Raw genomic sequence first — 26470 nt, 5'->3', positions numbered from 1 at the left:
CTTCAATGCTGTGTCACCTGACAAATTGTAAAGCATGTAAGGTGGTGTGATCATGGTGGAATCATACGGCCTCACCCCACCCACACCCCATTGCAGTCACACCTCTCTCTTGCCTCGTCCCTTTCTGCTCTCCACCTCTCCCACTCAGTTAGCCCTTCCATCAGCTCCTCCCCTTGCCCCCTTGCCCCTTGCCCACCCCTTTACCTGGCCTCAATCACTTCGAGGAGGTGCTGCCAGTGGCTATTGATGAGATGAAGTTTGTTGTCGATCTCAGGGGCCTTCGACGTGTCGCTGGCTTTGATCAGCTCTCCACCCAGCTGTGACAGCTGGTCTTTGTTCCTGTTGTAGAGTTTAATTTCCCCCATACAATCCTGAAACGGGAATCACAGACAATCACCTCAAACTGAGGCACAGCTCACAGAACAGACACATTCAGCCCAGTTCCAACTCTTCCATCCAGCTGCAACCTTTCAGAACCAAGTCAATTACATCACCTCACAATTCTCTAAACCCAAGGAGATACTGGCCAATATCATCCAATCTATCCGTATAATTTTCTGAGCGAGCGGCGGAGTGATGCAGTGGTTAGCACCGCTGCCTCACGGCGCCGAGGACCCGGGTTCGATCCCGGCTCTGGGTCACTGTCTGTGTGGAGTTTGCACATTCTCCCCGTGTCTGTGTGGGTCTCACCCCCACAACCCAAAGATGTGCCGGGTAGGTGGATTGGCCACGCTAAATTGCCCCTTAATTGGAAAAAAAATCCCATGATCTCTACCAGCTAGAAGGACAAGGGCAGCAGATACCTGGGAACCCCACCACCTGGAGGTTCCCCTCCAAGTCACTCACCACCCTGACTTGGAAATATATCGGCCGTTCCTTCACTGTCGCTGGGGCAACATCCTGGAATTCCCTCTCTAACAGCACAGTGGGTGTACCTACACCTCAGGGACTGCAGCGGTTCAAGAAGGCAGCTCACCACCCACCTTCCCAGGGGCAATTAGCAATGAACAATAAATGCTGACTTAGCGAGCGGTACCCAGATCCCCGAGAATGAATTTAATTAAAACTAACTCAGCAAAGACCAATGATAAAGAATCCCTCACTCACCTTCTGGAGCCTCTCGATCATCTCCTCCACACCACTGCCTGTGTTCTGAGAGACTCGAGCTTCCATCTGCTTGAGCCAGTCCTCCAGCTGCTTGTTCTTGGTGTTAAACACGACCCACTGTTTGAGCCGGTCACTTATCTCCAATCTTCGCAAGGACACCTACAGGATTAGTGGACAGAGCCAATTAGTGCATTACTGCAAAGAGATAAATGCACTTTGTATCAGACAGGAGGAACTGCAGCCGAGACAGAGAGGCCGGTAGTCCAACATTACACATCACAACTCGCGTTTGTACCAGGAAAACGTTCCAGAAGTACTGCTCGTCAAACGGGACACTCATTTTCCCATCATTGCATTCTGTCTTCCTCCCTCTTAGCCGAGTAACTGACCGCCCTCCATTCCCGCTGACCGCCCTCCATTCCCGCTGACCGCCCTCCATTCCCGCTGACCGCCCTCCATTCCCGCTGACCGCCCTCCATTCCCGCTGACCGCCCTCCATTCCCGCTGACCGCCCTCCATTCCCGCTGAACGCCCTCCATTCCCGCTGACCGCCCTCCATTCCCGCTGACCGCCCTCCATTCCCGCTGACCGCCCTCCATTCCCGCTGACCGCCCTCCATTCCCGCTGACCGCCCTCCATTCCCGCTGACCGCCCTCCATTCCCGCTGACCGCCCTCCATTCCCGCTGACCGCCCTCCATTCCCGCTGACCGCCCTCCATTCCCGCTGACCGCCCTCCATTCCCGCTGACCCGCCCTCCATTCCCGCTGACCGCCCTCCATTCCCGCTGACCGCCCTCCATTCCCGCTGACCGCCCTCCATTCCCGCTGACCGCCCTCCATTCCCGCTGACCGCCCTCCATTCCCGCTGACCGCCCTCCATTCCCGCTGACCGCCCTCCATTCCCGCTGACCGCCCTCCATTCCCGCTGACCGCCCTCCACCCTAACAGTTTGCATCGGCCTTGAGTTCTCTGGGCCAGAGACATGGTCACTCCTCCTCCGTCTGAACTGGCCAAACAATGATTTGTTCATGTGGGTGTCTAGGGCAAGGCCAGAATTTGTTGCCATCAGCGCTTCCCATTCCCAGCCTCCCTCCCTTTCGTGACCTTTCGCTTTGGTGAAAGAAGGGAAGAGCGAGGTGTTCCCGATCAATGCCCGAGGATAGGAGAGGAGGTTTGGGGAATTGACATTCCGGCAGCCAACATTGCAAGGGTGAGGAACTGGGCGGTGAAGGAGGGGTCGGTGTGGGGGCGGATGGATGTGGTGTCGGGTAGGGGGATGGTTTTGAGGGCACTGCTGTTGGCGCCCTCTCCACGGAGTCAGTTACTCCGCGAGTCCAGTGGTGGTTTCGGTGTTGCGGGTGTGGAGCCAGTGTGGGCAGCATTTCGGGGTGGTGGGCTCGTCGTTGTGGGCACCGGTATGGTGACCACCACAGGTTTGTGCTGCCGGGGCTGGATGGGAGGGTCCGGGAGTGCGGGTGGCGACAGGTGGGGGTGGGGTACGTCAGGGAGTACTCCATCAGGGGTACGTCCGCGGAGTTGGAGGGATTATGAGTTGGAAAAAGGGAACGGGTTCAGGTACCGGCAGATGAGGAAGTTTGTGAGGAGAGTGCTGTCCTTCCCGGAATGCCGCCTCCGGTGTTGGGGGGGGAGACGTTGTTGTCGGAGGATGATATTGGGGAGGGGAGGGTGTCGGGTATATACAGCGAGTTGATGGAGAGGGAGGGCGCTCTGGTGGAGGAGATTCAATGCAAATGGGAGGAGGAGTTGGGCGAGGAGGTGGGGGCCGGGACGGGGGGGCTGTGGCTTTGCGGAGGGTGAACGTGTCCTCGTTGTGGGCGAGTTTAAGCCTCATTCAGATTAAAGTGGTGCATCGGGCCCACATGACAGTGGCGAGGATGAGCAGGTTCTTTGGGGGTGGGGGGGGGGGGGGGGGGGGGGGGGTCCACATGTTGTAGGCGTTTCCAAGACTGAGGGGTTCTGGCAGGGGTTCTCGGATGTGATGTCCATTTTGGTTGTGGGAGTGGCCCCAGGTCACGAGATGGCGATATTTAGGGTGTCGGAAGATCCGGGAGGGGGAAAAGAGAGGCCGATGTTTTGGAGACAGATTCTGTTGTGTTGGGGGGACTGGGAGCCGCTGAAGGCTGCGGTGTGGGTGAGCGACCTGGCCGAATTCCGGAGGTCAGAGGTCAGGTTCACTCTGCGGGGGTCGGTAGAGGGGTTCAGCCGGAGGTGGAAACCGTTTATTGATTTCTTCAAGGAGGATTAAGGGGGGGGGGGGTGAAGAGGGATAAGGGGGGCAAATTAGGAAGAGGGGGCACGGTGTCGTGGGTATGAGGGAAGGTTGGGGGCTTGTGGTTCCTGTTCATGTTTTGATTAATATTTTTATGTATATCCGTAAAAAGCCTTGAATAAAAATATTTTAATAAAAAACCTTTTCCCACTAATTGCCATCCATTGCCTCCAGTTTGCTGGATAAGTGAGCCGTGTTTCTCAGAGGCAGTTGCCAGGGGAGACGGTGAGGCTGTGTCGTGTCCGGTGGCTGTGCTGCCTAAACAGGAGGAACGTACCGTCACATCCAACTGCTCCCACAGACATTCCAGAATCGACACCTCTTCTTGGAATCCAGCGGCTGCAAATGGCACAAGGTGCTCGCTGAGGTCGGCTTTCACTCTGCCCAGCTCTGAGAGCCTCTTGGACCAGAATCGCAATGGTTCTCCCATCTCCTGCCATTCAAAACAGAAGCAGTTACACATCTCCCCGTCCGCGGGGCGTGGACGGTGTCGGCTATCTGTAGTAATGGGCAAACGGTGAGGAAGTGGAGGGGATTGGTGACGATGAGGATTGATTCAGAGTAATGGTGTGGTGGTAATGTCACTGGGCTGGTGACCCAGCCACCCAGGCTGACCCTGTGTCAGTGGGGGGTTTGAATGAGAGGCTAGTCTCAGAGATGGTGACTATGAAAATATCAATTGTCACAATATTTTGGGCCAGGGTTTAGAGAACCCCAAAGCACATCATGGAGTTCACCTGACCCACAACTTTTAATAGATTTTGGTTATGGGGAGCACACGGCCCACTTTATAGCTGTGATGCAACAGAGATCTAAAGTATTTTTCAACAAAAACAATGTTTATTCTATGAATCCAGTTAACATTTCATAAACACACAGTAAACATCTCAGCAACTACCAACATGGATACTCCCCCCAAAGATACAATACTCTACAGGTAACCCTTAGTAACTTTCCCAACAACATCCATAAGCCAAACACCCTTTTTAACAAAGACAGTAGATTTGCATTCCTTACAGAAACAGGTATTACTTTGAAATCATCAAGTGATCTGGAGACATTCTTTAGCATGCAGAGAAAGAGAGACCAAAATACACGTCCTTGGTTTGAATGCAGCTCTCCAACTGAAACTAAAACTCAGAGGCAAAAACAGCTTCCAGCTCAAAACAAAAGCAAAAAGCAGAGCCAGAGCCCAGCTCCTCCCACACACTGACATCACTGCAGCCACTCGAGAAGACAAACATTTCTTAAAGTGGCATTCCCATGACAATAACATTAACTGGTTCACTAATGCCCTTGAGGGAAGGAAATCTGCCGTCCTTACCTGGTCTGCCCTACATCTGACTCCAGACCCACAGCAATGTGAATCTTAGAATCATAGATAGGAAGTCTTACAGCATCAGGTTAAAGTCCAACAGGTTTGTTTCAAACACAAGCTTTTGGAGCACTGCTCCTTCCTTAGGTGAATGGAGAGGTATGTTCCAGAAACATATATATAGACAAAGTCAGAGATGCCGGACAATGCTTGGAATGCGAGCATTTGCAGGTAATCAAATCATTACAGATCCAGGGAGAGGGGTAACCCCAGGTTAAAGAGATGTGAATTGTCTCAAGCCAGGACAGTTGGTAGGATTTTGCAAGCCCAGGCTAGATGGTGGGGGATGAATGTAATGCTACATGAATCCCAGGTCACGGTTGAGGCCGCACTCATGTGTGCGGAACTTGGCTATAAGTTTCTGCTCGGCGATTCTGCGTTGTCGCGCGTCCTGAAGGCCGCCTTGGAGAACGCTTACCCGGAGATCAGAGGCTGAATGCCCTGGACTGCTGGTGTTCTCTGACTGGAAGGGAACATTCCTGCCTGGTGATTGTCGCACGATGTCTGTTCATCCGTTGTCGCAGCGTCTGCATGGTCTCGCCAATGTACCACGCTTCGGGACATCCTTTCCTGCAGCGTAAGAGGTAGACAACGTTGGCCGAGTCGCACGAGTATGTACCGCGTACCTGGTGGGTGGTGTTTCCACGTGTAATGGTGGTATCCATGCCGATGATCTGGCATGTCTTGCAGAGATTGCCATGGCAGGGTTGTGTGGTGTCGTGGTTGCTGTTCTGAATGCTGGGTAATTTGCTGCAAACAATGGTTTGTTTGAGGTTGCGCGGTTGTTTGAAGGGCCAGTAGTGGGGTGTGGGGATGACCTTGGAAAGATGTTCATCTTCATCGATGACGTGTTGAAGGCTGCAAAGAAGATATCATAGTTTCTCCGCTCCGGGAAAGTACTGGACGACGAAGGGTACTCTGTCAGTTGTGTCCAGTGTTTGTCTTTGAGGAGGTCGGTGCGGTTTTTTTGCTGTGGTGCGTTGGAACTGTCGATCGATGAGTCGAGCGCCATATCCCGTTCGTACAACGGCATCCTTCAGCATCTGTAGATGTCTGTTACGCTCCTCCTCGTCTGAGCAGATCCTGTGTATACGGAGGGCTAGTCCATAGGGGATGACTTCTTTAATGTGTTTAGGGTGGAACCTGGAGAACTGGAGCATCGTGAGGTTATCCGTGGGCTTGCGGTAAAGCAAAGTGCTGAGGTGACCGTCCTTGATGGAGACGAGTGTGTCCAAGAATGCAACTGATTTTGGAGAGTAGTCCATGGTGATTATGATGGTGGGATGGAACTTACTAAGTCATCGTGTAGTCGTTTCAGTGAGTCTTCGCCGTGGGTCCAAAGGAAAAAATTGTCATCGATGTATCTGGTGTATAACGTCGGTTGAAGGTCCTGTGCGGTGAGGAGGTCTTGTTCAAACTTGTGCATGAAGATATTGGGCAGATTGAGGTGCGAATTTGGTCCCCATGGCTGTTCTGTGCATCTGGATGAAGAACTTGTTGTCAAAGGTGAAGACGTTGATCTAGAATGAAGCGGATGAGTTGCAGAATTACGTCTGGAGATTGGCAGTTGTCAGGTGTGGAGTACTGAGGCTGTTGCAGCAATGCCGTCGTCATGGGGGATGCTGGTGTAGAGTGCCGAGACGTCCATTGTGACGAGGAATGTTCCTGGTTCAACTGGTCCATGGGTGCTGAGTTTCTGTAGGAAGTCCGTCGTGTCGCGGCAGAAGCTGGGCGTACCTTGTACGATGGGTTTCAAGATGCCCTCGATGTGCCCAGAGAGGTTCTCACACAGGGTCCCATTGCCTGAAATGATAGGACAGCCTGGTGTGTTGGCCTTGTGTATTTTCGGGAGGCAGTAGAGATCTCCAAAGCGGGGATTACGTGGAATTACCCGCAAATGCTCGCATTCCCAAGCATTGTCTGGCATCTCTGACTTTGTCTATATAAATTTTCTGGAACACACCTTCCCATTCACCTGAGGAAGGAGCTGCGCTCCGAAAGCTCGTGTTTGAAACAAACCTGTTGGACTTTAACCTGGTGTTGAAAGACTTCTTACTGTGCTCACCCCAGTCCAACGCCAGCATCTCCACATCTTAGAATCATAGAATTTACAATGCATAAAGAGACCATCGAGTCTGCACTGGCCTAGGAAAAAGCACCCCACTTAAGCCCATAACCCTATCCCCATAACCCCACCTAACCTTTTTGTACATTAAGGGACAATTTATCACGGCCAATCCACCTAACCTGCACATCTTTGGACTGTGGGAGGAAACCGGAGCACCCGGAGGAAACCCACGCAGACACAGACTCCACACAGACAGTGACCCAAGCCGGGAATCGAACCTGGGACCTTGGAGCTGTGAAGAAACAGTGCTAACCACTGTGCTACCGTGCCACCCTCTGAATGTGGTTGACTCTTAACTACCCTCTGAAATGCCAATCGACAATCAGACTTTGCATTCCAGATTTTTACTAAATTCAAATTTCACCATGTGCCGGGGTAGGATTCGAACCTGAGTCTCCATCTCCCTGGGACAATAACACCATCTCCCCTACAGTAACCTTGCACAGACCTGAAACAGCTCTCCATCACCAATGCCTGGCCTGCTGAGTACCTCCACAATGCTCGGTTTGTTTATTGATCTCTTACCTGGAGTTTGTTCTTCTCTCTCTTCAGGTCTTCACTGGACTGGGGCAGCTCCTTCTTCATATCCGCTCCGAATTCTCCGAGTCTGACACCCAACTCAGTGACCTCCTGCCCACATCTGTCACACATCTGTCCAGAGCAACACAGAGACACAGGATAGTGGATGGATGGCAGGGATTCAGACTGTCCCCAAAGTTACAAAGCCATCCGTATCTCTCGGGTGGAAGGATTCCTTTCCATGGTGTCCAGGCCAATATTTATCTTACAACCAACAGAACAAATCATTCTCTGGTCATCGTCACATTGCTGTTTGTCGGCTTCGCTAATCCCAAATTTCCTGCTTAATGGCAGAGATTACACGTCAAAGGGGCTCACTCACCGGAAAGCATTTGGGAGGGTCTTGTGGTGGTGGGTGGCGCTATATAAATTCTTTCTTCAGTCAGCCTGGGTCAGTTACAGGGCCTGAAGTGACTGGGATTTTTCCCACTCGGAAACGGATAACTAAAAGTTAAAGTGACAGAAATGCGACAGGCTCAAGAGGACCTGTCCTGTGCAATATCTCATTAAACTCTAGCCTGGACACACTCCGTCAACCAACAAACTCTTCACAACCTAACCACTCCAGCTGGGAGGGTGGGGGGGGGGGGGGGGGGGGAATGTCTATCTGGGTCTGAATCCCCCACTCCAGAGTCATAGCTCTTTACAGCATGGAAACAGGCCCTTCGGCCCAGCTGGTCCATGCTGCCCAGTTTCTATCACTAAGCTAGTCCCACTTGCCGCATTTGGCCCATATCCCTCTATACCCACCCTGCCCATGTAACTGTCTAACTGCTTTAAAGGACAACATTGTACCTGCCTCTACCACTGCCCCTGGCAGCCCATTCCAGATGCTCACCACCCTCTGTGTGAAGAAATTCCCCCTCTGGCCTCTTTTATATCTCTCCCCTTAAACCTCTGCCCTCTAGTTCTAGACTCCTCTACCTTTGGGAAAAGATGTTGACTATCTACCTTATCCATGCCCCTCAATATTTTATAGACCTCTATAAAATCATCCCTAAGCCCCCTAATCCAGGGAAAAAAGTCCCAGCCTATCCGGCCTCTCCTTATAACTCAGACCATCAAAGTCCTGGTAGCATCCTCGTCAGTCTCTTCTGCACTCTTTCTAGTTTAACAATATCCTTCCTATAATAGGGTGCCCAGAACTGAACACAGTATTCCATGTGTGGCCTTACCAATGTCTTGTACAACTTCAACTCCTGTATTCAACACTGTTTGGAATTCTGTTGCCTTGATGATGGGGGTGTGCGGGGGTCAGTCTGTGGGTGTGAGTGAGGGTCAGTCTGTGAGTGTGAGTGAGGGGGGAGGGTCAGTCTGTGGGTGTGAGTGAGGGTCAGTCTGTGGGTGTGAGTGAGGGTCAGTCTGTGGGTGTGAGTGAGGAGGGAGGGTCAGTCTGTGGGTGTGAGTGAGGGTCAGTCTGTGGGTGTGAGTGAGGGTCAGTCTGTGGGTGTGAGTGAGGAGGGAGGGTCAGTCTGTGGGTGTGAGTGAGGGTCAGTCTGTGGGTGTGAGTGAGGGTCAGTCTGTGGGTGTGAGTGAGGGTCAGTCTGTGGGTGTGAGTGAGGAGGGAGGGTCAGTCTGTGGGTGTGAGTGAGGGTCAGTCTGTGGGTGTGAGTGAGGGTCAGTCTGTGGGTATGAGTGAGGCTCAGTCTGTGGGTGTGAGTGAGGGTCAGTCTGTGGGTGTGAGTGAGGGTCAGTCTGTGGGTGTGAGTGAGGGTCAGTCTGTGGGTGTGAGTGAGGGTCAGTCTGTGGGTGTGAGTGAGGGTCAGTCTGTGGGTGTGAGTGAGGAGGGTGGGTCAGTCTGTGGGTGTGAGTGAGGAGGGTGGGTCAGTCTGTGGGTGTGAGTGAGGGTCAGTCTGTGGGTGTGAGTGAGGAGGGAGGGTCAGTCTGTGGGTGTGAGTGAGGGTCAGTCTGTGGGTGTGAGTGAGGGTCAGTCTGTGGGTGTGAGTGAGGGTCAGTCTGTGGGTGTGAGTGAGGGTCAGTCTGTGGGTGTTAGTGAGGGTCAGTCTGTGGGTGTGCGTGAGGGTCAGTCTGTGGGTGTGAGTGAGGAGGGAGGGTCAGTCTGTGGGTGTGAGTGAGGGTCAGTCTGTGGGTGTGAGTGAGGAGGGAGGGTCAGTCTGTGGGTGTGAGTGAGGGTCAGTCTGTGGGTGTGAGTGAGGGTCAGTCTGTGGGTGTGAGTGAGGAGGGTGGGTCAGTCTGTGGGTGTGAGTGAGGAGGGTGGGTCAGTCTGTGGGTGTGAGTGAGGATCAGTCTGTGGGTGTGAGTGAGGAGGGTGGGTCAGTCTGTGGGTGTGAGTGAGGAGGGTGGGTCAGTCTGTGGGTGTGAGTGAGGAGTGTGGGTCAGTCTGTGGGTGTGAGTGAGGAGGGAGGGTCAGTCTGTGGGTGTGAGTGAGGATCAGTCTGTGGGTGTGAGTGAGGAGGGAGGGTCAGTCTGTGGGTGTGAGTGAGGGTCAGTCTGTGGGTGTGAGTGAGGAGGGAGGGTCAGTCTGTGGGTGTGAGTGAGGGTCAGTCTGTGGGTGTGAGTGAGGGTCAGTCTGTGGGTGTGAGTGAGGGTCAGTCTGTGGGTGTGAGTGAGGAGGGAGGGTCAGTCTGTGGGTGTGAGTGAGGAGGGAGGGTCAGTCTGTGGGTGTGAGTGAGCGTCAGTCTGTGGGTGTGAGTGAGGGTCAGTCTGTGGGTGTGAGTGAGGAGGGTGGGTCAGTCTGTGGGTGTGAGTGAGGGTCAGTCTGTGGGTGTGAGTGAGGGTCAGTCTGTGGGTGTGAGTGAGGAGGGTGGGTCAGTCTGTGGGTGTGAGTGAGGAGGGTGGGTCAGTCTGTGGGTGTGAGTGAGGAGGGTGGGTCAGTCTGTGGGTGTGAGTGAGGAGGGTGGGTCAGTCTGTGGGTGTGTGTGAGGGTCAGTCTGTGGGTGTGTGTGAGGGTCAGTCTGTGGGTGTGAGTGAGGGTCAGTCTGTGGGTGTGAGTGAGGGTCAGTCTGTGGGTGTGAGTGAGGGTCAGTCTGTGGGTGTGAGTGAGGGTCAGTCTGTGGGTGTGAGTGAGGGTCAGTCTGTGGGTGTGAGTGAGGAGGGTGGGTCAGTCTGTGGGTGTGAGTGAGGGTCAGTCTGTGGGTGTGAGTGAGGGTCAGTCTGTGGGTGTGAGTGAGGTCAGTCTGTGGGTGTGAGTGAGGAGGGAGGGTCAGTCTGTGGGTGTGAGTGAGGGTCAGTCTGTGGGTGTGAGTGAGGAGGGTGGGTCAGTCTGTGGGTGTGAGTGAGGAGGGTGGGTCAGTCTGTGGGTGTGAGTGAGGAGGGTGGGTCAGTCTGTGGGTGTGTGTGAGGGTCAGTCTGTGGGTGTGTGTGAGGGTCAGTCTGTGGGTGTGTGTGAGGGTCAGTCTGTGGGTGTGAGTGAGGGTCAGTCTATGGGTGTGAGTGAGGAGGGTGGGTCAGTCTGTGGGTGGGAGTGAGGGTCAGTCTGTGGGTGTGAGTGAGGGTCAGTCTGTGGGTGTGAGTGAGGGTCAGTCTGTGGGTGTGAGTGAGGGTCAGTCTGTGGGTGTGAGTGAGGAGGGAGGGTCAGTCTGTGGGTGTGAGTGAGGAGGGAGGGTCAGTCTGTGGGTGTGAGTGAGGAGGGTGGGTCAGTCTGTGGGTGTGAGTGAGGGTCAGTCTGTGGGTGTGAGTGAGGAGGGTGGGTCAGTCTGTGGGTGTGAGTGAGGGTCAGTCTGTGGGTGTGAGTGAGGGTCAGTCTGTGGGTGTGAGTGAGGGTCAGTCTGTGGGTGTGTGAGAGGGTCAGTCTGTGGGGGTGTGTGAGGGTCAGTCTGTGGGTGTGAGTGAGGAGGATGGGTCAGTCTGTGGGTGTGAGTGAGGAGGGTGGGTCAGTCTGTGGGTGTGAGTGAGGAGGGTGGGTCAGTCTGTGGGTGTGAGTGAGGGTCAGTCTGTGGGTGTGAGTGAGGAGGGAGGGTCAGTCTGTGGGTGTGAGTGAGGGTCAGCCTGTGGGTGTGAGTGAGGAGGGTGGTATGGAGTGTACCTTCTCGATGTTGGTCAGTTGAGTTATCTTGGCCTTTAGCTGGAGGTTGGTGGATTCCCAGGCCTGCTGTAGCTGGGAGAGTTGGCCTTCGAGCGACGTTTGTGTTGTGGGGTCAGCCGCTGACAGGAGCTCTCTCCCCAGCTCCAGTGTCCGTACATAGCGGGGCTCATGGTGCTGGAGATTCCTCTCTCGGTGCTTGGAGACAAACAGAATCATTAAGGTTATCACACAAACTGATTAACATTTCCCCAAACATCAACATTCTTCAGATGGATATGCGGAATGATACAGCAGAGAAAGAGACCATTCGGCCCAGTGTGCCCCTGCTAGCTCCTCGAAATAGATACCAATAAATCCCACTTGGCCCTACTCTTCCTGAGGAACTCTGAAATTTCTCCTGGTCAAGTATTTCTCTCATTCTCTTTTGGAAATGATTAAATCTGCTTCCACTTTCAGGCAGGACCTTCCAGCTCAAACTCACTATGGAAATTCTCTTTCCCCACCTGAAGGAAACCAACTATTTCTGATAGGTAAAAGGATTATTGATTTAGCCATTTTGAGGTAAATACTACAGCCCATGTCAAAATTCATTTTTAAAATGAATTCCATCGTAAGACTGCAATCACAACCTCAGATTACAAAGTGTACAGCTTGCAATAATCAAAGCATGCATTTGAAACATTTGCAGCCTAACTCGAAGCAAACAAAACAATTCAATGAAGGTCAAAAAGTGCAGCATGAGTTAACTCAGGGGTGGGCAAACTACGGCCCGTGGGCCGCATGCGGCCCGCCAAAGGTCTTTATGCGGCCCACCAAGATCAAGTCATAAAAAAAATATTTTTTATTTTTTTATTTTTTTATTTTTTATTTTAAGGTTAATGGGGGGGGGCTGTTGGGTTACTGGTATAGGGTGGATACGTTGACTTGAGTAGGGTGATCATTGCTCGGCACAACACGTGTTTCATGCAAAGTTTCTACTTTAAAATTAAAAATTAATAAAAATTAATTGCTTTTTTTTCTTTAAAAACCTTTTATTTTGGCTATTTTAAATATTAATTATTTTACTTAATATACTATGCGGCCCTTTAAAATTGTGAATTTCTGAATGTGGCCCTTGCACGGAAAGTTTGCCCACCCCTGAGTTAACATGACCTTATGGTGGAAGGGAGGTCATTGATGAGGCTGCTCCTGCAGCGATGCCCTGAGACATCACTGATGACTGACCCTCAGCAACCACAAGCATCTTTCATTATGCCAGGTATGACTCCAGCCAGGGGTGGCATGCGGCCCAGTGGTTAGCACTGGGACTGCAGCGCTGAGTTCGAATCCCGACCCTGGGTCACTGTCCATGTGGGGTTTGCACATTCTCCCCGTGTTTGCGTGGGTTTCACCCCCACAACCCAAAGACGTGCCGGGTAGGTGGATTGGCCGCGCTAAATTACCCCTTAATCGGAAAAAATAAAAATAATTGGCTGCTGTAAATTTTAAAGGTACGTCTCCAACCAGCGGAGAGTTTCCCCCCCCTGATTGACTCCAGTTTAGCTCGGGCTGCTTGATGCCACACTCGGTCAAATGCTGCCTTGATGTCAAGGGCAGTCACTCTCACATCACCTCTGGCATTCAGCTCTTTGTCCATGTTTGAACCAAGGCTGGAATGAGGTCAGGAGCTGAGTGGCCCTGGGCGGAACCCAAACTGAGCGTCTGTGAGCAGGTTATTGCTGAGTAAGTGCCAGTTGATAGCACTGTTAATGACTCCTTCCATCACTTTGCTGGTGATGGGGAGTAGGCACTGGATACTGCAAAGGCTATGGGCCCTGACAATATCCCAGCAAGAATAGTTAGCTGGGTTGGATTTGTCTTGTTTCTTATGTACAGGACATACCTGGGCATTTTCCCACATTGCCGGGTAGATGCCAGTGTTGTAGCTGCACTGGAACAGCTTGGCTAGGGGTGCGGCAAGTTCTAGAGCACAAGTCTTCAGTCCTATTGCTGGGATATTGTCAGGGCCCAGAGCCTTTGCAGCATCCAGCATGCCTTCAGCCATTTCTTAGGGGCAGCAGGGTAGCATGGTGGTTAGCATAAATGCTTCACAGCTCCAGGGTCCCAGGTTCGATTCCCGGCTGGGTCACTGTCTGTGCGGAGTCTGCACGTCCTCCCCCTCTGTGCGTGGGTTTCCTCCGGGTGCTCCGGTTTCCTCCCACAGTCCAAAGATGTGCGGGTTAGGTGGATTGGCCATGCTAAATTGCCTGTAGTGTAAGGTTAATGGGGGGATTGTTGGGTTACGGGTATAGGGTGGATACGTGGGTTTGAGTAGGGTGATCATTGCTCGGCACAACATCGAGGGCCGAAGGGCCTGTTCTGTGCTGTACTGTTCTATGTTTCTTGATATCACAGAGTGAATCGTATTGGCTGAATACTGAATCTGTGATGCTGGGGACCTCCGGAGGAGACTGAGATGGATCATCCACTCGGCACTTCTGGCTGAAGATTGTTGCGAATGCCTCAGCCTTGTCTTTTGCATAAATGTGCTGGGCCCCTCCATCAATGAGGATGGGGATAGTTGTGGAGCCTCCTCCTCCAGTGAGTTGTTTAATTGTCCAACACCATTCACGGCAGCAAATCCCCACCAAGGAACAGGTCTATTTGCATTTTTATATTTCCCCTCGAACACTTCAATTGAGTCACGAACCTTCACATCCTCAGCCAGCTCCGAGAGCTGCTGCAGATCATAACAGCTCCGCTCAGCCATGTTCTGCAGCTGCTTTGATGTGTTGGTGAGCAGTTTCTGTAGTTTGGCTCTGGAGTTTCTGTAGCAGCGCCACTGGTTGGCAAGGGTACAGATGGAGTCTTGGCGTTGGTGGACTTTCCGGACCAGTCTGTGCCAGCGCTCCCACAGCCCGGAGAGTTTCAGGATGAAAGTGCTCCTGGGGAAAAAGGACATTGTTATAAAGAAAAGTTTTTCCGATTTTCCCGGATCCCATTTCCACTCCGTCACGGGAATGTCTAGCTGGCAACGAAAGGGATTATTGCCCCCACACAGACAATACCTCACCTCTCCTGGTCATCACCCCTCGGGAGCAGGTTCCGTGCCTCGTGAACAACCGAATCCAAGATCTGATGCGCAATGGAAACCTCCGTCTGCAAAATCTGCAACAGGAGCAGAGATAACGTTAACAGTCCGGTTAGCTCCTAAAGCCAGGCTCCCCAAACCCACCCCACAATCCCCCCCACCCCCGGCTCACAATCCCCCCACCCCACCCCACAATCCCGGCTCACAATCCCCCCCACCCCCGGCTCACAATCCCCCCACCCCACCCCACAATCCCCCCCACCCCACCATACCCACCACACAATCCCCCCCCAACCCCCCCCCCCCCACCCCCACCCTACAATCCCCCCCACCCCCACCCCCAGCTCACAATCCCCCCCCACCCCCACCCCCAGCTCACAATCCTGCCCCCCACCCCCAGCTCACAATCCCCCCCACCCCCAGCTCACAATCCCCCCCACCCCCCACCCCCGGCTCACAATCCCCCCCCAGCTCACAATCCTGCCCCCCACCCCCAGCTCACAATCCCCCCCAACCCCAGCTCACAATCCCCCCCAACCCCAGCTCACAATCCTGCCCCCCACCCCCAGCTCACAATCCCCCCCACCCCCGGCTCACAATCCCCCCCACCCCCCACCCCCAGCTCACAATCCCCCCCACCCCCACCCCACAATCCCCCCCCAGTTCACAATCCCCCCCACCCCCACCCCCAGCTCACAATCCCCCCCACCCCCACCCCACAATCCCCCCCCAGTTCACAATCCCCCCCACCCCCACCCCCAGCTCACAATCCCCCCCCCACCCCGGCTCACAATCCCCCCCCACCCCACCCCACAATCCCCCCCCAGCTCACAATCCCCCCCACCCCCCACCCCCAGCTCACAATCCCCCCCACCCCACCCCACAATCCCCCCCCCCAGCTCACAATCCCCCCCCCAGCTCACAATCCCCCCCCCCCCACAGCCGTCCCTTGCAGCGCTGCAATAAACAGACCATACCGAGCCGTCTGCTGAAGTAGTTCAGCCAGATTTGCATTTCTATAGCACCTTAATAAACCTCGGCACATCCCAAAGCACTCTACAGCCAATGAAGTACTTTTGAAGTCACAGAATCCCGACAGTGCAGAAGGAGGCCATTCAGCCCATTTAGTCAGCCCCAGCCCTCTGAATGAGCACCCAACTTTGTGCGCCCCACCCTCTCCCTATAACCTAACCTGCCCATCCCTGGACACTGAGGGTAATTTAGTGTTGACAATCCACCGAACCTCCACATCTTTCAGGACTTGAGGGAGGAAACCGGAGCACCCGGAGGAAACCCATGCAGACACGGGGAGAACGTGCTAACAGACAGTGACCAAAGCCAGGAATCGAACCTGGGACCCTGACGCTATGAGGCAGTAGTGCTAACCATTGTGCGACTGTGCCGCCCACCGTTATAATGTAGGAACCACAGCAGCCGCGTTAGCTGCTCCTTTAAGGCACAAACATGTCTACCCTGCGACAGGGGTACAGTGAACTCGGGTGGGAGGGAGGGAGGGAGTGAGACGGAGGTGGAGGGGTGACATCACTGGGCCAGTAACCCAGAGGCCCATGGGGGGGGGGGGGGGGGGGGGCTGACCTCACCTCGTGAGTTTCCTGTTGTTCTTCCAGCCCTTCGGACCTGCTGGCAATATCAACCGTCAGCGTCGCCTCCATCTTCTCCAGAAACCGTCTCCATTGCTGACACTTCTGACCAAAGCTCAGCTCTTGCAGCATAGCAGCCTGCAGCTTACTGAAACCACAAAGGACAGCGATTATCCACAATAAACAGCCACCAGTTCCAGCCCAGCAAACTTTATGGTTTAACTACAACCGCATTTAGACAGGAAGACTTCTCATTAAACTCTCCAGGAGGCTCAAAGCAAAACTCCACACCAAAGCCACAGGGCAAGATATTGGGAAATGGGGAGTGCGGTTTGGAGCAGAAAGTGAACTGGAGAGGATTCCGGAGGGAATTCCGGAGGGAATTCCAGAGCGTGGCCTCAGGCAGCGGAATGCTAGTCCACAATGGGGAGGAATTCAAATCAGGAACACTGGACAGGCCGGAATCAGAGATAGGGAGGGGGTGAGGCTGGAGGGAGATTACAGAGATAGGGAGGGGGTGAGGCTGAAGGAGATTACAGAGATAGGGAGGGAGCGAGGCTGAGGGAGATTACAGAGATAGGGAGGGGGTGAGGCTGAAGGAGATTACAGAGATAGGGAGGGAGTGAGGCTGAGGGAGATTACAGAGATAGGGAGGGAGTGAGGTTGAGGGAGATTACAGAGATAGGGAGGGAGTGAGGCTGGAGGAGATTACAGAGATAGGGAGGGGGTGAGGTTGAGGGAGATTACAGAGATAGGGAGGGAGTGAGGTTGAGGGAGATTACAGAGATAGGGAGGGAGGCAGGAGGAGATTACAGAGATAGGGAGGGGGTGAGGCTGAGGGAGATTACAGAGATAGGGAGGGGGTGAGGCTGAAGGAGATTACAGAGATAGGGAGGGAGTGAGGCTGAGGGAGATTACAGAGATAGGGAGGGAGTGAGGTTGAGGGAGATTACAGAGATAGGGAGGGAGTGAGGCTGGAGGAGATTACAGAGATAGGGAGGGAGTGAGGCTGGAGGAGATTACAGAGATAGGGAGGGGAGTGAGGCTGAGGGAGATTACAGAGATAGGGAGGGAGTGAGGCTGAGGGAGATTACAGAGATAGGGAGGGAGTGAGGCTGAGGGAGATTACAGAGATAGGGAGGGAGTGAGGCTGAGGGAGATTACAGAGATAGGGAGGGGGTGAGGCTGGAGGAGATTACAGAGATAGGGAGGGAGTGAGGCTGAGGGAGATTACAGAGATAGGGAGGGGGTGAGGCTGAGGGCGATTACAGAGATAGGGAGGGAGTGAGGCTGAGGGAGATTACAGAGATAGGGAGGGAGTGAGGCTGAGGGATTACAGAGATAGGGATGGGGTGAGGCGGAGGGAGATTACAGAGATAGGGAGGGGATGAGGCTGGAGTGGATTACAGAGATAGGGAGGGAGTGAGGCTGGAGGAGATTACAGAGATAGGGAGGGGGTGTGGCTGAGGGAGATTACAGAGATAGGGAGGGGGTGAGGCTGAGGGAGATTACAGTGATAGGGAGGGGGTGAGGCTGGAGGAGATTACAGAGACAGGGAGGGAGTGAGTATGGAGGAGATTACAGAGATAGGGAGGGAGTGAGGCTGGAGGAGATTACAGAGATAGGGAGGGAGTGAGGCTGAGGGATTACAGAGATAGGGAGGGGGTGAGGCGGAGGGAGATTACAGAGATAGGGAGGGGGTGAGGCTGAGGGAGATTACAGAGATAGGGAGGGGATGAGGCTGGAGGAGATTACAGAGATAGGGAGGGGGTGAGGCTGGAGGAGATTACAGAGATAGGGAGGGGGTGAGGCTGAGGGAGATTACAGAGATAGGGAGGGAGTGAGGCTGAGGGATTACAGAGATAGGGAGAGAGTGAGGCTGAGGGATTACAGAGATAGGGAGGGGGTGAGGCGGAGGGAGATTACAGAGATAGGGAGGGGATGAGGCTGGAGGAGATTACAGAGATAAGGAGGGAGTGAGGCTGAGGGAGATTACAGCGATAGGGAGGGGATGAGGCTGGAGGGGATTACAGAGATAGGGAGGGAGTGAGGCTGAGGGAGATTACAGAGATAGGGAGGGGGTGAGGCTGGAGGAGATTACAGAGATAGGGAGGGAGTGAGGCTGGAGAAGATTACAGAGATAGGGAGGGGGTGAGGCTGGAGGAGATTACAGAGATAGGGAGGGGGTGAGGCTGGAGGAGATTACAGAGATAGGGAGGGGGTGAGGCTGAGGGAGATTACAGAGATAGGGAGGGGGTGAGGCTGGAGGAGATTACAGAGATAGGGAGGGAGTGAGGCTGAGGGATTACAGAGATAGGGAGGGGGTGAGGCTGAGGGAGATTACAGAGATAGGGAGGGGGTGAGGCTGGAGGAGATTACAGAGATAGGGAGGGAGTGAGGCTGAGGGATTACAGAGATAGGGAGGGGGTGAGGCTGAGGGAGATTACAGAGATAGGGAGGGGGTGAGGTTGGAGCAGATTACAGAGATAGGGATGGGGTGAGGCTGGGGGAGATTACAGATAGGGAGGGGGTGAGGCTGGGGGAGATTACAGATAGGGAGGGAGTGAGGCTGGGGGAGATTACAGAGATAGGGAGGGGTGAGGTTGAGGGAGATTACAGAGATAGGGAGCGAGGGAGGTTGAGGGAGATTACAGAGATAGGGAGGGGGTGAGGTTGAGGGAGATTACAGAGATAGGGAGGGAGTGAGGCTGGAGGAGATTGTAGAGATAGGGAGGGAGTGAGGCTGGAGGAGATTACAGAGACAGGGAGGGAGGGAGGCTAGAGGAGATTACAGAGATAGGGAAGGGGTGAGGTTGAGGGAGATTACAGAGATAGGGAGGGAGCGAGGCTGGAGGAGATTAAAGCGATAGGGAGGGGATGAGGCTGAGCGAGATTACAGAGATAGGGAGGGGATGAGGCTGAGCGAGATTACAGAGATAGGGAGGGGGTGAGGTTGAGGGAGATTACAGAGATAGGGAGGGGGTGAGGCTGGAGGTGATTACAGAGATAGGGAGGGGGTGAGGCTGGAGGAGATTAGAGAGATAGGGAGGGGGTGAGGTTGAGGGAGATTACAGAGATAGGGAGGGGGTGAGGCTGGAGGTGATTACAGAGATAGGGAGGGAGTGAGGCTGGAGGAGATTACAGAGATTGGGAGGGGGTGAGGCTGGCGTAGATTACAGAGATAGGGAGGGAGTGAGGCTGGAGGAGATTACAGAGATAGGGAGGGGGTGAGGTTGAGGGAGATTACAGAGATAGGGAGGGGGTGAGGCTGAGGGAGATTACAGAGATAGGGAGGGGGTGAGGCTGGGGGAGATTACAGAGATAGGGAGGGGGTGAGGTTGAGGGAGATTACAGAGATAGGGAGGGGGTGAGGCTGGAGGTGATTACAGAGATAGGGAGGGGGTGAGGCTGGAGGAGATTCCAGAGATAGGGAGGGGGTGAGGTTGGAGGAGAATGACTCTAAACATGAGTTTGGTAGATGTTTGTTGGGTATTAATGGTGGTGTGCCCAGATCAGCCATGTCAGAGTATTACTTTCAGTCAATACTGGTAAACATTACTGACAAATATACAGTTAAAATGGCTGCTGCAATCCAGGTGACTTTTTTATTTGGATTGCAGGAATATCAAATCTCCAGGTAATACCTAATTAAATACGGACATCAGTGTAGGTATATCACAGACATTTGTGGAATTCACACCTCTCATTGTTTCAGGATGGGCCAACATCTAAAGACCATGAAGTTTCTAGACAGCTCGTCTCCATGTTTCATACTGGACACAAGGGAAAATCCAAACTCAATGGCCACTATCAATGTTCCATTCTATCACAATGGCACTTTCCCATCCAAATTAGACTGTACGGACCTCAGAATTTGGGGACTACACCCTTATTACCCCAGGAACCAGTAGACCCATCAGTCTGAGGACCAGACTGTACTTGAGCTGTGAGTCATCATGCAGCCAAAACAGTTAACCTGTTCCAGTTTCAAAGTTCATTTGAGAACCAACATCCTAGATATTCAACTACAAGAAATCTCACAACCTGCTGTGAACCCTTCACTTTACACGGCCCTCAGTTTAACTTTAAATCATCAAACTCTTTCAAGAAACCACAGGCCTGCCACTGTAAATTGCAAATCAGAGACTGAATTAACTGTAATCTGTAAAAGTGCACCATCTTTAACTGTATCTAATATTTATGTGTATACGCACGTTGGTGAGACCGAGTGTGAGATATTATGTAAGTGTGCGAGAATAAATAACCTTTTTTTATTTTAAAAACTTGCTGCTGAATTGTTTAATTGCGATTCACTCTCCGAGTGTGAGAAAAGACACACTTCCTTCTGTATAATACTGATTACAGGGAGTGAGACAGCCCATGATAATAGTTACAGGTGAAGATGACTAAACGGAGTTACAGTAAGCCAGGATCTGACTTTGGGCAGCACGGTAGCACAGTGGTTAGCACTGTTGCTTCACAGCGCCAGGGTCCCAGGATTCCCTGGTGGGTCACTGTCTGTGCGGAGTCTGCACGTTCTCCCCGTGTCTGCGTGGGTTTCCTCCGGGTGCTCCGGTTTCCTCCCATCATCGAAAGACGTGCAGGTTAGGTGGATTGCCCTTAGTGACCAAAAAGGTTAGGAGGGGTTATTTGGGTTATGGGGATAGGGTGGAAGTGAGGGATTAAGTGGGCTGGTGCAGACTCGATGGGCCAAATGGCCTCCATCTGCACTGTATGGTCTATGTTCTATGGCTGATTGGTGGAACAGACTAGAGGCAGTTAGTTTCTTCCTATTTGGGGGGGGGGGGGGGGGGGGGGGAGACCCCCACCCAGAGACCCTGCCACTTGGACCAGCCGCCCTCCTTTGATTCTTGGAAGCGACTCTTGGAATTGAATCCTTTCTCCCCCCAGGTTCCGCTCTGGTGGATCTGAGCCGCAGGAGGCAGTGGGGCAGGAGCCGGCTGTGTTCACAATACCTGCATTGGTCCCGTGCTGTCACTCGAGCCTGTTCCCACCGCTGGTGCAGACCCTGAACCCTTCTGTAGTCCAGGTCGCTGAGTGGCAGCTGGGAGCTGAGGTGTTTCAAAGCCTCCAGGCGCAGTGAGTTGCTGCTCAACTTCAGCAGGTGGCCCTGGAACAAAGACACAATTGCAGAGAAACGGGCTGTAGCTGAGGGGGGGGGGGGGGGGGGGGGTGGTTATTGCAGCCACTCTGGGAGGGGGGGTTATTGCAGCCACTCTGGGAGGGGGGGTTATTGCAGCCACTCTGGGAGGGGGGGTTATTGCAGCCACTCTGGGAGGGAGTTTCTCACTCATTTAGCATCAGTGGCTGTGTGTCAGGAGTTGGGTCAAATGCGGAGACCAGGATTGCCATCGATCTGCTTCAGCCCGAGAGAGTGAGGACAGCTAGGGATGGAGTCGGTAACGAGGAAGTGGAGTTTGGAGTGGGGACCAGGAACAATGGCTTCGGACTTTCCAGTGTTTTATTGGATGAGTTTCTCCTCGAGCTCTGGATGTTGGATAGGCAGTTTGATAATTCAATAGCAAGTTGAGGAATGGGGAGAGGCGGCCACGAGGTTGAGCTGGGTGTCATCGGTACACATGTGAAAACTGACTCCGCTTTAGGATGTTGTCACCGAGGTTAGATCCTGGGGGGGGAACACCAGGAGGTAATGGGTGGGGAGTGGGAAGGGAAGGCATTCTGGTTATTAAGAATGGGGTAAGAGTTGCACTGGGCGAGGGCAGTCGCACATACCTTCAATGTCTCCAGGCAGAATCCTTCCACCTGCTCTGGTCCGGGGTCCTCCGATTTCAGAACCTCCTCTGACTCATTCACCAGAGTTTCCAGGGTATGAAGGCACTTGTGGAATTGCTCGTGCTGCTCCATCAGGTCCTATCACAGGGAGATGGTTAATGTAGAGGGCGGAAACCACTCCATTAACACAAGTGGTAGCAGCAGCATTTCTCAGCCCCTGACAAGGGGTGTGGTCAACCCCTATAACATCAGTGATTCCCCAGTGTAGCCGGGGGGGGGGGGGGGGGGGGGGGGAGTTCTGAATAATGGTTATATAAATATATCTGCCTATAGTAATGCCTGGAGGGAGGTATTGTGTATAATTTGTTTTATAAATTTAGAGTACCCAATTCATTTTTTCCAATTAAGGGGCAATTTAGCATGGCCAATCCATCTAACCTGCACATCTTTGGGTTGTGGGGGTGAGACCCACGCAGACACAGGGAGAATGTGCAAACTCCACACGGACAGTGACCCAGAGCCGGGATCGAACCTGGGACCTCGGCGCCGTGAGGCAGCAGTGCTAACCACTGCGCCACCGTGCTGCCCCCTAGGTATTGTGTATAATGAATAGTTACCACAAATATACCATATATATATGGCAGCACGGTAGCATTGTGGATAGCACAATGGCTTCACAGCTCCAGGGTCCCAGGTTCGATTCCGGCTTGGGTCACTCTGTGCGGAGTCTGCACGTTCTCCCCGTGTGTGCGTGGGTTTCCTCCGGGAGCTCCGGTTTCCTCCCACAGTCCAAAGATGTGCAGGTTAGGTGGATTGGCCATGCTAAATTGCCCTTAGTGTCCAAAATTGCCCTTAGTGTTGGGTGGGGTTACTGGGTTATGGGGATAGGGTGGAGGTGTAGATCTTGGGTAGGGTGCTCTTTCCAAGAGCTGGTGCAGACTCGATGGGCCAAATGGCCTCCTTCTGCACTGTAAATTCTATGATCTATTAGCTATATAAATTACCATTATAAATAACACAAAAAATAGCAAAAGAAATTAAATGATTATATAAAATGGTGCTATATATAATAGTATTGGGGATAGCACGGTAGCACAGTGGTTAGCACAGTTCCATTCCTGGCTTGGGTCACTGTGCAGAGTCTGCACGTTCTCCCCGTGTCTGCGTGGGTTTCCTCCGGGGGCTCCGGTTCGATTACAGGTTCGATTCCCAGCTTGGGTCACTGTCTGTGCGGAGTCTGCACGTTCTCCCTGTGTCTGTGTGGGTTTCCTCCGGGTGCTCCGGTTTCCTCCCACAAGTCCCGAAAGACATGCTGTTAGGTGAATTGGACATTCTGAATTCTCCCTCTGTGTACCCGAACAGGCGCCGGAATATGGCGACTAGGGGCTTTTCACAGTAACTTCATTGCAGTGTTAATGTAAGCCTACTTGTGGCAATAATTATTATTATTACTGCAGTGACATAAATATACAGGGAAGGATTTAACGGCCCCTCCGCCCCGACTTGGTCTCGGGAAAGGGCTGTTGAATCTCTCTCTCTGGATCCCTGATTGGCGAGGAGCCTTTCTTGCTGGGCCTGTCTAGGAAATGGCTCCATGTGGCTCAGCGGAGAAATACTTCCCAAGGTCAAGAAAACCGGCAACGCGCCTTTGAAAAAAGGGGGGGGGTGAATCTCGGGCTGCACTTGCACAAACCCCCCCCCCCCCAAACATCCCAAAAGCAGACAGATTGTTCCGGTTAAATCAAGCCCGTAACGTGTGTGATTTATAGTTGGGGGGGGGGGGGTTATATAGAACAGTGTGGCAGCGTGTGAGATCATAACCATTATATATAAAATCATGTATTCCCAGCTCCTCACTTGAATGTACAGCCTGGTCAGCTGTTGCTGATTTTACCTCAATGTCTGCTTTCTTCCCGGACAGTAACTGTTCCAGATTGGCCACTTTCCCTGACAGATACCGACAGTGCGATTGAAGGGCTACACACGTCACACTGTCCATCCTCGTGGCCAAGGCATCTGCAGCTCCGCCCACCTGTAACACATCCTCCTGCAGAACCCGGAGATCTCTTAGCGATTCCTGTTCACATATTAAACAACATCAATGAGGATCAATAAAAAAACCACACTGAAGAAATGCCCTTGGGCGCGATTCTCCGCAAATACGGAGAGTCGTAAAGGCTGCCGTGAAACTGGCCGTGTTTCCCGGCAGCCTCCGCGCCCCCTCCCGGGACCCGATTCTCCCCCCCGGGCGGGGCTAGCAGCGGGGCCCCGTGAACCTCGGCATCGCGGGCTTAGCGAACTTCGCTAAGCCCGCGCGCCAAGGGTAACGGCGGCTGACGGCTCCAATCCGCGCATGCGCAGATGATGTCATCACGCATATGCGGGAAACCCGCACATGCGCGGGCCGTCATGCCCCTCAGCCGCCCCGCGGACCGATCCAGCGGGGCGGCGGAGGAACAAAGAGTGCGCGGGTATCGGTGGGCACCGATCGCGGGCCCATGCCACCCTTGACAAGGCCGTGGTGCGGCCGTGCCAATCGGTGCCATGGTTCTCCAGAACGGCACTTTGCGGCCGTCTTCACGAACGGTGAGAGCAGGTGTGTTTGCGTTCGTGAAAACGGCCGTAAAAGCCTGGGAACTCGGCCCATCGGCCTGGGAACTCGGCCCATCGTACCCCAGCAGAGAGAAGGACCCACAGACTGTACCCCAGCAGAGAGCAGGGCCCACAGACTGTACCCCAGCAGAGAGAAGGACCCACAGACTGTACCTCAGCAGAGAGCAGTACCTGCGGCCTCTATCCCAGCAGAGAGCAGTACCTGCTGCCTGTATCCCAGAAGAGGGCAGTACCTACGGCCTGTACACCAGCAGAGAGCAGTAACCACAGCCTGTATCCCAGCAGAGAGCAGTACCTGCGGCCTGTATCCCAGCAGAGAGCAGTACCTGCGGCCTGTATCCCAGCAGAGAGCAGTACCTGCGGCCTGTATCCCAGCAGAGAGCAGTACCCACAGCCTGTATCCCAGCAGAGAGCAGTACCTGTAGCCTGTACACCAGCAGAGAGCAGTACCCACAGCCTGTATCCCAGCAGAGAGCAGTAACCACAGCCTGTATCCCAGCAGAGAGCAGTACCTGCAGCCTGTATCCCAGCAGAGAGCAGTACCTGCGGCCTCTATCCCAGCAGAGAGCTGTACCTGCAGCCTGTATCCCAGCAGAGAGCAGTACCTGCGGCCTGTACCCCAGCAGAAAGCAGTACCTGCAGCCTGTATCCCAGCAGAGAGCAGTACCTGCTGCCTGTACCCCAGCAGAGAGCAGTACCTGCAGCCTGTATCGCAGCAGAGAGCAGTACCTGCGGCCTGTATCCCAGCAGGGAGCAGTTTCCAGGCCTGTATTCCAGCAGGGAGCAATACCCACACAGCCTGTACCCCAGCAGGGAGCAATACCCACAGCCTGTATCCCAGCAGGGAGCAGTACCTGCAGCCTCTCCATGTTCAAGTTTCAACAGTGTGTGAGGGAGGCCATTCGACTGTGCAGGAATCACCGAATAAACAGTTCTCAATTTCAGATTTTTATGAGAGTCAGTGACAAGCCAACATCACTGACCATTCATTAGTTGCTCTTGAATGAATACAACTGACAGGTGGTGCAGTGGCGCAGTGGTTAGCATTGCTGCCTCACGCGCCGAGGTCCCAGGTTCGATCCCGGCTCTGGGTCTCTGTCGGTGTGGAGTTTGCACATTCTCCCCGTGTCTGTGTGGGTCTCACCCCCACAACCCAAAGATGTGCCGGGTAGGTGGATTGGCCGTGCTAAATTGCCCCTTAATAGGGCGGAAAACAAAGAATTGACACAACAGTATCTTGCTCAGTCACCTCTGTGGGCTGGTTGGTGTGGGGACAGGAGTCAGGTAGAAGCTGAGACTGTGGAAGGGCAGCAGGATTCTGCCCCAAAGGTTATTAACAAACCAGTTGGCTTTCTGGGACAAAGAAACTTTTCGAACCGTCCAGAATGTCAATCGGATTCCCGTTCCCTGGGAACACACAGCACAGAAGCTGCACATTGGGAGGCCCTGCTGATTGCAAATAAACAGGCGATATTCGGTGATTTACAGACAGTAAACTCCACAATCGGACAGGTTTCTCAGATTCCCACCTGTGTCTCCACAAGCTGAGTTTGCAGTTTCTCCTGGGCACTGTCCTCCAGGGAAAGCTCGATTAGCAAATGTCTGCTCCTCTCCTCAATGGCCCGCACCTTGGCCAGGGTGGACTGGTAGATATCACGGAACTGCCCCCAGAGCTGGTACGCGGTGCGCGCTGCGTAAAGCTGCTCTGTAATGTCCTGGTTAACATGTATCCACCTGGAACCATAGAAAGAGATCAAATCAAAACAATCCCATCACAAGCCACAGAGAAAAGAACTTTCACCATTTCTTTGCTCACCGTTCAGTCACCTTCCCATTTCCCCACATCCCCCACCCACACCCCTCCTGAAGGTGCTGACTCTCACTGGGGTACAGACTCCCCCCTCCTCTCCTGAAGGTGCTGACTCTCACTGTGGTACAGACTCCCCCTCCTCTCCTGAAGGTGCTGAC

At 53.5% G+C, this 26470-nt stretch overlaps 1 protein-coding gene across 1 annotated transcript in view; it reads right to left on the bottom strand.

Annotated features, from left to right (window-relative positions):
- Positions 1–200: 200 nt before the first annotated feature.
- Positions 201–26470, bottom strand: part of LOC119962490 (nesprin-2-like) — a 27270-nt gene continuing 1000 nt past the window's right edge. The window contains exons 2-13 of the mRNA XM_038790435.1: positions 26032–26236; positions 23784–23966; positions 21890–22027; positions 21112–21266; positions 16136–16283; positions 14517–14611; positions 14154–14388; positions 11465–11659; positions 7426–7551; positions 3675–3830; positions 1108–1266; positions 201–371 (exon numbers count right to left, since the gene is read on the bottom strand). Coding sequence (XP_038646363.1) covers positions 201–371; positions 1108–1266; positions 3675–3830; positions 7426–7551; positions 11465–11659; positions 14154–14388; positions 14517–14611; positions 16136–16283; positions 21112–21266; positions 21890–22027; positions 23784–23966; positions 26032–26236 — 1966 coding nt within the window. The remainder of the gene's footprint in view (positions 372–1107; positions 1267–3674; positions 3831–7425; positions 7552–11464; positions 11660–14153; positions 14389–14516; positions 14612–16135; positions 16284–21111; positions 21267–21889; positions 22028–23783; positions 23967–26031; positions 26237–26470) is intronic.

Source organism: Scyliorhinus canicula, chromosome 2, assembly GCF_902713615.1.
Source record: "Scyliorhinus canicula chromosome 2, sScyCan1.1, whole genome shotgun sequence".
NCBI lineage: Eukaryota > Metazoa > Chordata > Chondrichthyes > Carcharhiniformes > Scyliorhinidae > Scyliorhinus > Scyliorhinus canicula.
The sequence above is the reverse complement of the archived record's forward strand: the minus strand, read 5'-3'. Positions and strand labels throughout refer to the sequence as shown.